Source organism: Nycticebus coucang, chromosome 3 (assembly GCF_027406575.1).
Source record: "Nycticebus coucang isolate mNycCou1 chromosome 3, mNycCou1.pri, whole genome shotgun sequence".
NCBI classification, from domain to species: Eukaryota; Metazoa; Chordata; class Mammalia; order Primates; family Lorisidae; genus Nycticebus; species Nycticebus coucang.
The window spans coordinates 124,507,373-124,522,487 of record NC_069782.1 but is presented as its reverse complement, the minus strand read 5'-3'; the positions used below and the strand labels follow the sequence as shown (position 1 = coordinate 124,522,487).

Here is a 15,115-nt window from a genome sequence, read left to right as displayed (position 1 = left end):
AGATCCCTGACCAGGGAGGAGGCCTCTTGATCAGCCTCCTCATTTCTGAATGCGGACCTTGGTTTTTAGATCATATAATCTGAAAAGAATGGCGATAATCATAGTACTGCTTCCTGATCTTGTTGTCTAGTTAGGTCTGAATGTTGGCCATGTTGGTTCAGAGTGACTCCACCCCAGTCCCAGGTCAGAGGGCTTTTAGTCAAGAGGAGACAGGGAGCCTGAGCTAATGGTGGGTGTGATTCCACCTTCCTGTCTGGTATAGCCTGAAGATTGTGTGGCTTGACACATCACTTCCTGTGTTCTGACTCTGACGCCAAGGTCCAGTTCAGCCCTGACATTTTGGTAATTCTGTGCCAGTTGGCTGCCGTTCTTATTGCCTGATTCCTGACTGCAAAGTTAGCTTTGGACATAAAGATTCTTGGACCTACAGCCAAATCATTTCCTCTGATTTGACCCTGACATTTGCTCTCCAGAAATGGCAGTAGCAAAAGGATATTTTAAGAAAATTGGTGTTGAAGCACTTGCAGGTACCCCCTACCTCTGTTAAAACAGTCTTTTTTATGAGTGCATATATGAGAACTGGGGCCAACTGAGAAGCTGAAGGGAAAAGCCCCATAAGAGCATCCTCCCTTATGATACCAACTTCAAGTTCAGGGTATTTCCCAACCACTGTCAGTTTTGATAATATGATGGAAGGACTCACACAACTAATTAAAAGTTGCTATATGTGTGGTTATGGTTCATTACAGGGAAAGGAAAGAGATTAAAATTAGCCAAGAAAAGATGAGCATAGGGTAGAGTCTGGCGAAGTACCAAATGTGGAGCTTCTGTTGCCCTCTCCCATGGAGTCAGGGCCTATTATTTCTCAGCGTTGATGTGTGCTTGGAGTATTGCCACCTGGAACTTTGAGGCTTTATGTCCAGAGTTGTTATTGGGGCTCCATTACATAGGCATGATCCACTGCTCATGTGGTAGATCTCAGTTTCCAATCCTCTAGGAGGTTGAGCTCTTGATGGTTCAAAGCCCATACCCCAAATCACATTATTGGTGTGGTTCAAAGCCCCTAGATAAACAAAGGCAGGAATGACATCCCAGGGACTTAGAGATTACTTCCCAGAAGCTGAGGGCAATGGCCAGACCTCTTTTAGTGTAAAGTTAAATTTTCTACTACAAGCATAAATAAAAAACACAAATAAGATTGGTAGAGCCACCTTTATTTTTATTTATTTATTTATTGGATTAATATGAGCGTAAATATCATTAGGTTACCTTGTTTACATTTATAAGGTAAAATCCGAGTTGCCATTGAGTCCTTCACCCAGAAAGTGTTTCATACATCCTTACCTTGTACCTTTTAGGTGGGAAATTACTCCCCTCCTACTTCTTGAATTCAATTGTGTTTTTCTCTCGTGTGGGCCTGTAGTTGTTGATCTATTAGTTTCAACATAGTATTGAGCCACTTTTAACCCTCCGTTATGAACTTCTTGAATACTCTACTAGGATATAGCAAGACTAAATCAAAGTTAGCCTAAGATCCCAAAAAGAACTATCAGCAAAAAAACTTCAGCTGGACATGGTGGTGTGTACCTGTGTAGTCCCAGCTTCTCAGAAGGGTGAGACAAGATCATTGCTTGAGCCCAGGAGTTTGAAATTGCAGTCCACTGTGATTGGACCTGTGAATAGCTATTGTACTGCAGACAACCTAGTGAGACCCAGACTCTAATAAAGGGGGGAAACCCCCAAACTTTGGAATAAGCCAATAATGCAATTAGCACAGAGTGAGATAAAAGAAAATATCAGAAGGCTACAGTCACAGGTTAGAAAAGATTGCATATAAAGAACAGATGGAGGAAAGTAAGTTATACTTCTTGCAGAAAGGCTAGGTCTCTTCAGGACTGCAAAAGCTATCTAGGATCCAACTTTCCAAGGCCCTCCTCAACCTTAGGACCTCTAAGGTAATATTCATTAGAAGAAGCATTTTGGCAGTCTCTTCAACCTAGAGTTAATAATGGATGATTATGTATGTAAGATTTCATCTTGCTATTCTCAGGTACAAAAGGCTCAGGGCTACTACAACCTTCCAGGCTGAGAAGATGAAGTAACAGATGGGGATGATGAAATATCAGAAATATAGTTCTCATGTAATAAGGAAGAGAGGGACACTTAAAGAAGTCTTGGAAACTGCCTTCTGGGGACAGTTTTAAAGACTTGGAAAAAGAAGAAAAAGTAGATCTATCTCCAAGGATATTATGTTCTTGAAGCTATTTATCAAATGGCAAAGATTAAGAACTCTAATGTATATCTATGGGAATTTTTTTCCCCTTATGCTTTGGATTCTGATTTCACATACTTTATACTTGATATTTTCATTTAATCCTCATGATTCGAAAGAGGTGTTAGTAGATATTATCTCCATTTCACATTTGCAGGTAACAAGATAGAGAGCTCAAACTAGGCAATCTGAGGCCAAAATGACAGTCCCTTTATGAAATCTAGAGGTTTGGAAGCACAGTCACATCTCAACTGTTCATGACAGATCTCTTTGCCACTGCCACCTGAATAGAACCAACCCGATGGAGCACCCAAAAGTGGCTGAAAGAATGCATCCCCAAATCCATGCACAAAGTTTACATTCTTTATTAAATAGTCCTGTGTGCAGAACCAATTGTTACTTAGTGTTTTCATAAGTCTAATAAATATTATGGAATGTCTTGACAAAGGCAGACTAGAAATATCAGCTTAGAAAGAAGATAGTGGCTCATGCCTGTACTCCTAGCATCCTAGGAAGTAAGGTGGGAGGAGTGCTTGAGGCCAGAAGTACAAGACCATCCTGAGCAAGAGGGATACCCTGTATCTTCAAAAACTAGAAAAATTACTTTGCATAGTGGCACGCATCTATAGTCCAGCTACTTGGGAGGCTGAGGTGGGAAGATTGTTTGAGCCCAGGAGTTCAATGTCATGGTACAGGCAGCAGAGGGAGACTCTGTCTAAAAAATAAATAAATAAATAAATAAATAAATAAATAAATAAATAAATGAAAGAAGATGATACATTAAAAGTAATAGCTGTGAAGAAGGATGAAGACCATTGTTACTATGAGTCATCTGGTGTTGGATGGCTTGCCATGTGTGAGGGTCTCTGGGCCAGGGATCTGAATGGATGCCACAGTGGGTATTAAATATGGTTACTTTTAGAGATAACTTGTATGTATCTGATCTCCTTAGCAATCCTGGGAGGAGTGTATAAGGCAAGGATTATACTTCAAGATGAGAAGGTGAAATTTAATGGGGTTAATGAACTTGCCCCTGTCACACAAGCCAGTACATTGTAGTAATATGAGCAAAAACACAAGTCTTATAAATTTCCCAACCACTGTCATCTCTTGTTATCCACCAGGGATTGGTTTCAGGACCCCACATATACCAACATGTGCAGATGCTCAGGTCCCGTATTTAAAGTAACCTACACACATGTTGCTGTATTATTTAAATCATTTCTAGATTACTTAGAATACATAATACAATGTAAGTGATGTATAACTATTCTACTAAGTGTTTTTTTTTGTAGCTTTTGGCCAGGGCTGGGTTTGAACCCACCACCTCCGGCATATGGGGCCGGCGCCCTACTCCTTTGAGCCACAGGCACCGCCCTAAATTTTATGTTTAATTGTTGTATTGTTATTTGGTATTTTTCTCCAATTTTTTTGGTCCTAGTTGGCTGAATCCAACTGGAGGACCTGGAGGACTGACTGTGTGTGGTGGTATGAGGAGAAGGCAGATAGCTGTCAACTGTCCATAGGGAGAGGCACAAATGTAACCGGCAACCTGCTGAAAGAATATATGTCTGAGTTACTTAAGAAAAACTGTTTTAGAGGGAAGAAAATAAGAAGCAATGGATGCAATTAGTTTTCCAGAGTAACGAAAGGATGTTTCTAAGTATGCCTTCTATCAATGGTTCTCAAAGTGTGGACGGTGGACCAGCAACCTCAGCATCACATGAGAACTTGTTAGAGAGACAGATTCTCAGGCTATATTTCTCACCTATTGAGTTGGAAATGCTGGGTGCCAGGCCCAGCGATCTATGTTTCGATAAGCCCTCCCAGCAATTCTGATGCAATGATGCCACTGCTATACTCAAAACCATTACCCTTGCCTTGATTTTTGCTCTGAACTCCTTTGGCTCCCACCACCTCCCTGTAGTGTAGCCTCCACTTTGTGGCTGTTGGTGTGGTTGGCAGCTGTGGGTGGTTGGCAAGGCATGGCACTTGAATTCTGGAGACCTGGGCTAACTACAGCTTTGGTACTTCCTGGCTGTGTGACTTTGAGCAAGTCAGTTGGCCTCTCTATTTCCTCATCCATGAAGTAGAGTGATTTCCTACCTCAAAGAGTTGTTGTGTATACTTAATGAAATACAAAATCAATGTAAAGTGACTAATAGTGCCTGGCACTTAGGGAAGTGTTCAGTAAATGTTCTTAAATCTCCGTTTGGCACCTGGAAAGCCCCTCTCCAGTCCCTGAGGGACCCACCTTGAGGAGGGAGGCTTGGCCTCTGAGTGCCGCAGCATTAATCCCCTCTTTATTGCTACACAGTGAGACAAGTAGAGGCAGCCAAGGGGAAGAAGGAAGTCCTGGGATTGGCTAGATTAGAGGTTGGCAAACTATGGCCATGAGTGAAATCTGCCCTGTGCCCGTTTTTGAATAGCTCTTGAGCTAAGACTGATTTTTACATTGTTAAATGGTTAAAAGAAAAAGAAGAATATTATATGCCACATAATAATTCTATGAAAGTCAAATTTTAATGTCCAAAGGTAAAGGTTTATTGGAGCACAGCCATACTCATTGATTTACATATGGGCTGTGGCTGCTTTTGTGCTATAGTGGCCGTGTTGAGTTGTGCTGAGAGCATCGGCCCCACAAAACTTAAGATATTTCCTCTCTGACCCTTTATAGAAAAAGTTTGTGGATCCCTGAGCTGGACAGAGAGTAGAGAGCCTTACAACAACATTTACAAAGCAGGTGCATCATTACCTTCATTTTTCAGATGAAAAATTGAGTCTTACAGTTCGCCCAAGGTCACAGAACCCATTGGTGGTGGAGCTAGGACTTGAATTGAGGCCCAGCTGCCTTCCCAGCCGAGTTTGTACACACTGCTCTACCACCTCGTGGTGTATGTGGGTCAAATTAGGAGAGGCTTCAGGTCTCTGAAATGCATTGGGCAATTAGCACTGGCAAGGCTGAAGGGAGAACAAGGGTGCCTTGTAGTGTTATGAGCACTCAGGAAAGGGGATTAGATTTTGAAATGTTTATGTGGCTTATTTAACCCAAAGTAGAAAAGCAGGCAGGAAGAAAAATCCTTATCACAGCAGATACCTTTGGGCTGAAATCATTTTTTACCCCTAGTACAGCACCACCATCCCTGAAAAAAGTGTTTGCCCACATCTCTCTCTCAGGCTTGTTAGTTAGTCCAGCTTGCTAATGAGGAGTGGTCATTCTGCGCCCACAGCAGGCTCGAAGAAGGGGAAAGAGAGCTAGGGAATAGGGACTGGACAGTGGAGGGTTCTGTTGCCTTTTTGTCTGTAAAATAAGAATGTCAAGGAACAATTGTTTCTTCATTCTTGTGAATGTGAGCCTTGTGTTTTCAAAGGTCAGTGCCTGTGAGCACATCATGGTTTAGAGTGGGTTCCTATGGTAATCAGGCCATCGTGACTGAGGGCATTTTGTGTCAGAAAACAGGGTGCTGGATTTTCATCCTTCTGTGCAGTTCATGCTTGTTTCCTGAAAATGTAACCATTTCTGTTTTCCCCCCTATTCTTCTTGTTCTCATCCTTTCTGCACCACATTTAGGTCTGGAGCCAGAGCTTCCCCCAGCAGGTATGGTTTCTCTTGCATTCTTACTGTCCCTGCCTTGTACTCAGCACCCTTGAATTATAGGGGAACCAGAGAATGTTCCTTATAAGTGAGGATTTTTTTCTCCCCTATTTCTCAGATGAGTGGAGGGTTTCTTCTAGTGCTGATGCCAATGGAAATGCCCAGTCCTCTTCACTGGCTGCCAAGGGCTACAGAAGTGTACATCCCAACCTTCCTTCCGACAAGCCCCAGGTAGGCGTGTGCCCGGGGGTTGGCTGGGGACTGGTGGGTGTCTTGAGTCTTTTAGCTTAGACTTGTAACTTCTGCTTGCCCAACTGGATAATGAAATAGATTTCATGTTTTTGGCCACCTCTGGAAAAATGTGTGCAAGAACCAGAGTTGGGGGGAAGGGTGAAGTCAAGCAGAACAGAGGCTTAGAATGGGGTTGGTCTGTACCAGAGTATTAGAAGTAGACTCCGATGTTTTCTAGGTTTGATGTTCTGAAGGAGGGAATGCTTTTAGCCTTGTATAAGTAGGAAAAAGGTCTGAGCTTGTTTCTTTCTTTCTTTTTTTTTTTCTAAACTTTAGGCCAAGCCAAGCACAGTGGGTGATCCTAGCATTCTGGGAGGCCAAGGTGGGAGGATTACCTGAGCTCAGGAGTTTGAGACCAACCTGAGCAAAGGGAGACCTCGTCTAAAATACTTTCTAAAAATAGATACACTAGCTGGGCATTGTGACAGGTGCCTGTAGTCCCAGCTACTTGAGAAGACTAAGACAGGTGGATCGCTTGAGCCCCAAAGAGTTTGAGGTTGCTGTGAGCTATGATACCATGGCACTCAACCCCAGGGTGATTGACTGAGACTCTGTCTCAAAAAAAATAAATAAATAAAAAATAAAAAAATAAACTCTTTAGTGTATAATGTTCAAGAAAAAAGTACATCTTGCGTTTATTCCAATTATTATTATTCTAGTTGGGGTTGTAAGAGGAAGTTCCAGCAAGTGTATTCTTACAGATTACGATCAAGTAGCTGTGGCCAGACTCTAAATCCAGTATCCCTGGAACAGGCAGAGAGAGGTCGAAATGGCAGTAGCATGAACAGCCCAGCTCAGCCCTGCAAACCCCCCCCCCCAAACCCCAAAAAACAAACAAAAACCACAAAAAAACCACCAAAGCTATAGAAGTTGGAATAAGGATAATTGTGCCCAAGCCTTTTCCCCTAGGCGGTTTTCCTGATCTTTCTTCCTTTGCCTCCCTCCCTGTTGCTACTCTGCCATTTGGATGAAAGGAATAGATCTTGCTTTAATTCAGGTGATCTGTGAAGAGTGTTTTTACATAGAGGAGCCAAGTCTGTGGAATGGAGCAGTCTTTTCTCTTAAAGGAAGCTGTGCTGCTCAAAAACTGTTGGCAGAACTGTGTTCTTCAAGTGGTGTGTGGTTCACGTCCCTGTGCCTTCCCTCTGTGAAGGCACTCCCAGAACTCACACGGAGTCCAGATTCTACAGGACCTTCCTAGTCACCCCTCATCCCCTTCAATGATCTCCTGGCTCTTTCTCCTGAGGACATGAAATTGCACTGGCCCCTGAAGTAAAAGTGACTCAGAGATAACGTTTTCTTTCCTCTCTGTAGGCTGTCTTCCCAGGCTTGGAGTTTGTCACTTGGTTCTTTGCCTTATGTTCTAAGGTGCCCCCTTAAAACCTTTCTGCTTCCTGCCATGACTTACCTCCCTAAGTACAGCCATGTGCATCCAGGGCCACTGGTTAAAACCAGGAGATGCAGATGTGCCTGGCTTCCTGAGGTCCTCATTAGACTCGGAGCTTGGGGTGGTCACTTGTCCAGTAAGCGACTTGCCATAGTTTTCCCATTTCAAAAGCCTTTCCCAGTGTACAAATGTGCTGCCCGTGACAGACACGATTCCTTCTCAGCCATCTCAGGAATGGATATAGTCCACTCTGTGCAGATTAAAAAACAGTACTTATTGATTCAACAGAAATGTAGAAGCACATTCTTTTCCATTATCAGTGATTTAGTCCAAAGGGTAACTCAGTAATTCATTTTGGCTTCTTAAGCAGCTCTTTTAAAGAGATGATTTTAAAAGTCTGTGAAACAAATAAAACTTCCTTTTAAATACATTTTTTAAAAACAATTTTATTGGGTATCTCTGCTGTGTTCAGATCACTGTGTTAAACATTGCCCTCCAGGAGTCTGTAAGAGTGAGTCTTATAATAACAGAGAGCATCCTGTGATATCTTGTACAAACAGCCTATTTTCTAATTTGTCACTAGTCAAGAATTTTTTCTTTCAGTGGTGCCTGTGGCTCAAGGAGTAGGGTGCCAGCGCCATATACTGGGGATAGTGGATTCAAGCCCAGCCCCAGCCAAAATCTACAAAAAAAAAAAAAAAAAAAAAGAATTTTTTCTTTTTACTGGGGCTTCTTAAAGGGAACCAGGTAAATTCCTGTTATAGAGGTTTTATCAGTGTAAAATTGTCCATCCAAATTTCAAGAACCTTTAGGTCATGCATTACTTCTTAGGTTTATTTTCTGAATTCAAACATGACTTCTTGCTGTGTAGCCATTGCCAGAGCTGTAAGTACACACTGACTTAGGCAAAGCCAAGGTGGACTGGGCTGCTGACCACCCTGACTTGATTTCAGCTGAGGAAAGCTCTCGGACCCCTGCAGGCCTAGCATCTCCTCATGAGGACTGAGTTGGGATCTAGAAGACCCATGGGTCAGATGGGAATCCTGTGTCCTGTTGCCCTCTCTCCCCACCCACGGTTACAGAAAACCAGAGCCTTCCTCCCTTTGACATCATCATCGCCAACATGGTAGTGCCCAGTGGAGGGGGGAATTGGTGGTTTCTGGAACATAGAAACCATGCATGTACTATTTTTTCACTGATCACCTTGTAAAAAGATAAATGAAATTTCTTTAGTAGCCAGCTGGGTAGAATGCAGACTGCCTGTGTGGTTCCTATAATTTTTGCAATAAAACAAAAAGTAGTTCCTTCCATATAGAGTCCCTGTGCCAATCTCCTTGCTGCTTTAAGCTAAAAGAAGCTCTGGGACAGGAAGAACTTTGGCTCTGAGTGCACTGTTGATGCTCTGGGGAAGTGTCCTCTGCAGGGTTAGAACCTTGGGAAGGCTTTGGCCTGATGTAATGCAGCCCTGCCACCATATATGGCCACAGCGGAATTAAGTTAAAAACTCATTGAAACTGATTTCTTTCTTTGGACAAGAAGAAATTACACGTGGCTTAAAGTAAAAGTAAATCTGAGACCATATCAACACTGCTTTTGCTTACCTCCCTACATCTGTTATCAACTCACCTGGCAGTCCCTTTGGTGTGTGCTAGTTCAAATGCTTTGTTTCTAGAGGGCATGATTTAGTCTCTTACCATGCCCAACCTCCAGTCTAAGTTCACTGACCCAGAGTTCATCTGAAAGCTTTTGCTCTAGCTCAGTGATTCTCAACCTTCCTAATGCCGTGGCCCTTTAATACAGTTCCTGTGGGTCATGACCCACAGGTTGAGGACCACCTCTAGCTGATACTGGAGAGGGGCTATTCTCTTTAGTTTTGTGGCTGGTATCTATGGTCACATTTTACCCTCATGGGCACCCTGTGAAAAGAGCAGGCATTGAGTTAACCTGGGGTTCCCAAATAGCTACTTCTTCATTATGCTTATTTATACCTTGAAAATCAAGTTTAAAGGACAGTTATTTATTGTTTCCAGGCTGATATTCTAATCTAGGTTTATAAAACTTCTTACATTTTTCACCTATTCACCCTTTCTAATATTCCTTCCCCTTGTGCTCTGTAAATATAAAAATAAGCTGAAATGTAATTCCCTAACAGACCCAGACCCTTGTACTCTCCCAGTTTTTGGTCACAGCCCATTTACCAGATATTTACCAAATTCTAATATATCTACCTATGCAATTTGGAGGAAGGTTCTGTTTTTTTTTTTCCTAGTATTGGGATATCTTTAAAGATAGGGGTCAATGAAGAAAATCTAGAAAAACAAACTCTCCTTATCTTGTGGTCCCAGTTGAGCCACTTTCGCAGGTGACTTATCACTGAAGTGAAGGTCAGTCTGGAGAGTTACCCCACTGCCTGACCCACTGCCTGACCCTCTGCCCCACTGAGACTCAAGGAGGAATGGTGGTTGAGGGGAGAGGGAATGAGATGTGAACTATGGTTCTTGAGCTCTGAGCTTCTAACCAGACCTTAGGGCTTAAATGAGCATGGGGGTGGGCTGGGTAGGATGAGGATGGGGATGGAGCTGGATTTTGATAAACCAGGCACAATCCAGTCTTGTAGGCCAATTAAGTAAGTACTTCATCGCCTAATCCCTTTTTCTGTGTGTGTCAAAAGTGTGCTTTTAATCTCATGCCTGTCTTCCTTCTAATAATTAGTTCCATCAAATTGTTTCCTCTGAGGAAAGAGCACATGTATATTCAAAAGTCCTTAGCATTCTCTTCTTGGTGAGCTTTAATTTGTTATGCTTATGGAATTGAGTGTTAAATCTCAGTGATTCAATTAAAACATCTGTCTCATACGAACATAAATAAGGATGGGATGGTTCTTCCAGTTCTCCTTTTCCTAAGGGAAAAGAATGAAAGGCACTCAAAATGGATCCAGTGAATTTAAACTTTTAAAGCCAAAGACTTAAAGAGAAAAGTCTTGGGGAAAGGAGGCTAGAGAGGGAATTGGAGGCTTTAGACTGGCTTTTTGTTCCTTTGGCACCCTTTTTGAGTCAAGAGGTCTAATAAAGATGCAGACCGCCAAGGACTGGTGTCAAAATCAACTTAGCATGTGGCCTCCCATGGGCTGGGCTCAGCCTCCCTGGGATGCAAAGTAGAGCCAGGCCCACCTATCCAGGTGAGTATGATTCAATCCTTGGCTTTACCCAGAAGAGAAAAGTGGGCACCATGAGGAGTCTTAACCTGAGAATTTGCTTAAAATCATGTCAATAATTGTTTTTGCTTCAGATCATGTTATGCTGCTGTTTCTAATGGTCGTCCTTTCCATTTCCCCTGTTTCTTTTGTTCTCTGTTTTGATACCATGTCTTGAAAATACTACTAAAGGTTCTCTCTCTCCCACGCCCTCCTCTCCCTGAAGAGAACTGCTTTGCATGGCAGCCCCCCACCAACCACAGTACTTATAAAGACTCCCTCTACCTGAGCTCACCAAAGCCTTATGTCCCACCTGGCACCCCGAGCCAGCAGAACCCCTCACGACCCCAGCCTGTCTCTGTCCTCTCGGCAGCTGGTTCGGCCCCCAAAGGTGCAGTGCGTCCTGGTCCCTTGCTTCTAGATTCCACGTGCCCCAGTGCTTCATCCCAACCCCAGCATCACTGTGCAGCCACTGGGACAGTTTGTAGGAAGAATGTGAGCTCTAACCTGTGTCATGAGTCAATTAGGAATAAAAAGGTCAGCAGCTTATATGTACCTTGTTTATCCAGTAACATTTGCCTGGCAGTGTCAGAAAACTACTCTCCTGTTGCACGTGACCCGGCCAAAGGCACTCCCTTGGAGGCTGCAGGCACCCGAGCACAGGCTCCCAGCCTTGTCTCCCACACAGCCAGCACTGGAAAACCATCCCCTGCTCCTCCTCCTGACCCTCCCAAGCTGTTCTTTGACATCTGTAAAGATGACACTAACCGTGGTGAGAGTCCTTTCCTGGGGACTCAGGCTTCGTTCCCAGATGCAGTGAGACCACCTGTGGTAGGCCCCCAGGTTACCTCTGATCCCGAAAACCAGAAGAGCAGAGAACCTTACCTTTTGCAGCCGAGTTATCCAGCCAAGGCAAGGAATTAGGAATGTTTGTGTGTCTTCTGCACTGCCACCTTCAAAACTGATGCAAGCAACCCATTTGTTCCCTGGGCACCCCTATCTTCCCTTTCCGAGTAACGTTGCTGTGGCTTGAATTCCGGATTCTTGTGTCTGGGCGTCTCAGCACAGGGCTCACCCTGTCTCTGTCTCTCTCTGTCCTTTTCTGTAAACATGTAAGTATGCCGGGGTGTGGAATCTGCACACTAGTAATACGGTAAGATATGGAGTGTTTATGTTTTATAACAAGGTGCCAACGAGATTGTATTTATCTCAAGCTTTCAGGCTCTACAGCGGTTTTGTGGGTTAAACACAGCCTGCCTGCCTGTTCTGTTGTTGTCTCTCTTTCTCTCTCATAAAGTGTTAAAAGGAGTCAAAAATAGATGGATGGAAAGCGAAGTTGGATGGGGCTCCCTCTGTGTCAGAGCGTATCAGGAGGCCAGCTGGCTAGCACCGTGTCTCATGTACTCTGAGGAAAGGGCACCGATTAAATATTTCTCAGAGTACATCATTGCATGCCCACTGTCAACTGTTTAATTATGGAATTCCTTCCTCCCATCGTGCCCCTTCATGTAACGACCCCCTTATTTTCTACAGGGTGCCACTTCCTCCAGCCCAGGCCAGCCTGAGGTAATAGTTGTCCCTCTCTACCTGGTTAATACTGACAGAGGGCAAGAAGGCACTGCCAGACCTCCAGCACCTCTGGGGCTGCCTGGTGGCGTCCCCACAGTCCCGGCGACCACCCCTGCCGCCTCACCTCTGACCTTCCCGACTCTAGATGATTTCATTCCCCCTCATCTGCAAAGGCGGCCCCACCACAGCCAGCCAGCCAGTGCTTCTGCCTCCTTTCCCCCCATTAGCCAGACACCACCATCCTTCTCACCACCACCTCCGCTGGTCCCTCCCGTACCGGAGGACCTCCACAGAGTCTCGGAGCCTCACCCCACAGGAGCTGTTTCAAGTACCGTAAGCTTGCTGGACCTCCCTCCCCTGGCTTTCCTGAATGTCTGCTCCCAGCAGTAGAACTCCCTTTCTCACGGAAGTACTAAGTTCTGAGGAAAGCTTGTTGGCTGCGCTATGCTTGTGTGATGACTAGCACAGTGACACCGTCTGCTGTCACTGAGTGCATGCTCCCGCGTGTCTTCCCCGGGCCTCTCACGGCTGCTCACAAGCCCTCAAGTCCGTCCTCTTCTCTGTCCTGTTGGGAATGCATCTCTTCCTGGAAGAACTTTCCTTCCCTCTGAGAAAACATCGTCTGTGGCCCTGGCTATTCGTGCTCTTCACAGGCCAGGCAGACGTAACGCTGAGAGCTGAGGAAAGCTGAGGAGTTAACGTGGAAAGGCCAGCAGCAGGCCTGGTGCTACAGAGCGGTGTACCAGGGAGCGGGGAGATGCTGGGTAGGAAGAGAGCCGCTCTTTTGTTGATTTAGTAACTAAACAGACTCTCTTTTATATACAGAAATGGATAAAAAGATAAATTGGGACAGTTGGGTTTAAGTGAGCAAATGGGCCTGAAAGCCTTGTACAAATGTTAGGACTGTTTCCTCCCAAAGCAGACAATTGTGAGGATCCCTGAGGAGGCGGTCCCGGGAATCTCTGTGGCAAAACAGGGCACCAGTGGTCACGAGAAGCTAAGGGGCCCTGACATCTCAGGTCCCATTCTGGGGAGGGCAGAGATGGGTCCCCATCAGAAGTGGATAAGAGAAAAATGCCGAGTTGAAGTACTTGGGTTTACTTTTTGAGAGAATGAGAGAATCTGAAAGAACTTTGGGTGAGGTGTGATGTGGGGATACATGGCTCTACTCACAGGGCTGCGAGGGTCAGTGGGATCGAGCAGTTACAGTTCCTGCTGTGGTGCTTGGCCCAGAAAAATGCCCAGTGACTGTCATCTATGTTGCTGAGGCCTTGCCCTGGCATGTGGGAGTTGTAGGGGAGACAGAGTCATTCACAAGTAGGTAACTGGTTCATTAACAATTAATCCCTGAGTTCCTACCGTGTTATAGGCATTCTGCCTTGGGTACAACCAGAAGCAAGTCAGGCCTCCTGCTCTCAAAGGGTTTTTTACAGTTGTTTATCATTTTTCAAGCTTGTACATGGGATCACCTAGGTGTCAGGGAGGCCTTGTGTAAATGGTAACCTCTGTTCTCCTAGAGTTTCTGTCTGAGTGTGTCTGGAAAAGGCCCTAGTGATCTCACTTGGTAGCAAGCACCCCAGGAAGTTCTGAACGTTGGGAGATCACATGCCACATTTTGAGATAGATCTAGTGAGTCACACCATTAGCTGACAGAACCAAACATTCACTGACGACATCCTTTTGTAAGGAGGTATTTCTACAAAACTGCCCAAGTAAATCACTCATGTAGAAAACAGGAAGAAAACTTTTAAATTTGGCTCATTAAGGAAATTATAATGAGGCATCAGGCATACCAAACCTGAGAAGTATCATATCCTGTCCTGGGCTGGCACAATGTGGTTAGGTCAGGACCAGGCCAAACATGGCCCACAGAGTTGGCTATCCTTCTAGCTTTGAGCTTTACAACTTAGCCCTGTTGGAGAAAAATAGTAGATTGTTCCTTGATATATCCCCCCGCCTCCCTGAACTTAGAATTTAGAAGCCACTCCTGTTTGGGGGCATGCAGGCATCTTCCTTTTGGCACAGAATGTTTTTCTGGAGTAATAGGTAACGTGAGTTTTGTGTTTCGTGCACTGACATGCCATTGTGGGTAGTTTTGTTGTGCACTCTGTATTTATTATTTGTGGAAGTCTTGGTTTTCATACCAAGTCAGTGTTTTCAGTTCCTCAAGCCTGACTGAGCAGCCTGGTGTAGACTTCTGGGAAGGACTTCAGTTGGCCTGATAACTTTTGGTTTGGCCCCAGGTAACAGAGTAAGAGTAAAGGGAACTGCCTGGGTTCCTCCTCAGGAAGAAATCGCCTAGAGCAGGCGTCCTCAAACTGTGGCCCGCGGGCCACATGAAGTGGTGTGAATTATATTTGTTCCCGTTTTGTTTTTTACTTCAAAATAAGATATGTGCAGTGTGCATAGGAATTTGTTCATAGTTTTTTTTTTTTTAAACTATAGTCCGGCCCTTCAACGGTCTGAGGGACAGTGAACTGGCCCCCTGTTTAAAAAGTTTGAGGACGCCTGGTCTAGAGGGGAAGCCCTTGCGGGTGTGTCCCAGCCGTGAGTGGATACCTGCTCCATCTGCAGCTGGAGAATAAAAGAGGAGAATAAAAGTCAGGTTAATTGATCTGAATTCTTTTCATCAATAGCTGTTTTTGTGATGTTCCAGAAATAAGACACAGTAAAATTTGTAAAATGCTTAATGCTCATATGAACCACCCAAACACTGCATTAGGCATTAATACTTTAAAGAGCTGTCTGCCTGAAACTTTGTGTTTCTTGGGTGCATTCTGGCAGAGATTTTAATGACATGCCATTTGT

At 44.4% G+C, this 15,115-nt stretch overlaps 1 protein-coding gene across 50 annotated transcripts in view; it reads left to right on the top strand.

Moving 5' to 3' along the window:
* SORBS1 (sorbin and SH3 domain containing 1) overlaps nt 1-15,115 on the top strand; it is a 243,112-nt gene that overhangs the window by 134,543 nt on the left and 93,454 nt on the right. For 15 of the 50 annotated variants that reach the window (XM_053582829.1, XM_053582828.1, XM_053582820.1 and 12 more), the window contains 2 exons: nt 5,844-5,870; nt 5,986-6,098. In XM_053582829.1, the coding sequence (XP_053438804.1) occupies nt 5,844-5,870; nt 5,986-6,098 (140 nt within the window). Of the gene's footprint in view, nt 1-5,843; nt 5,871-5,985; nt 6,099-10,930; nt 11,651-12,271; nt 12,641-15,115 lie in introns of those variants that run through there. The other 35 variants (XM_053582787.1, XM_053582786.1, XM_053582789.1 and 32 more) reach the window with 8 other exon arrangements.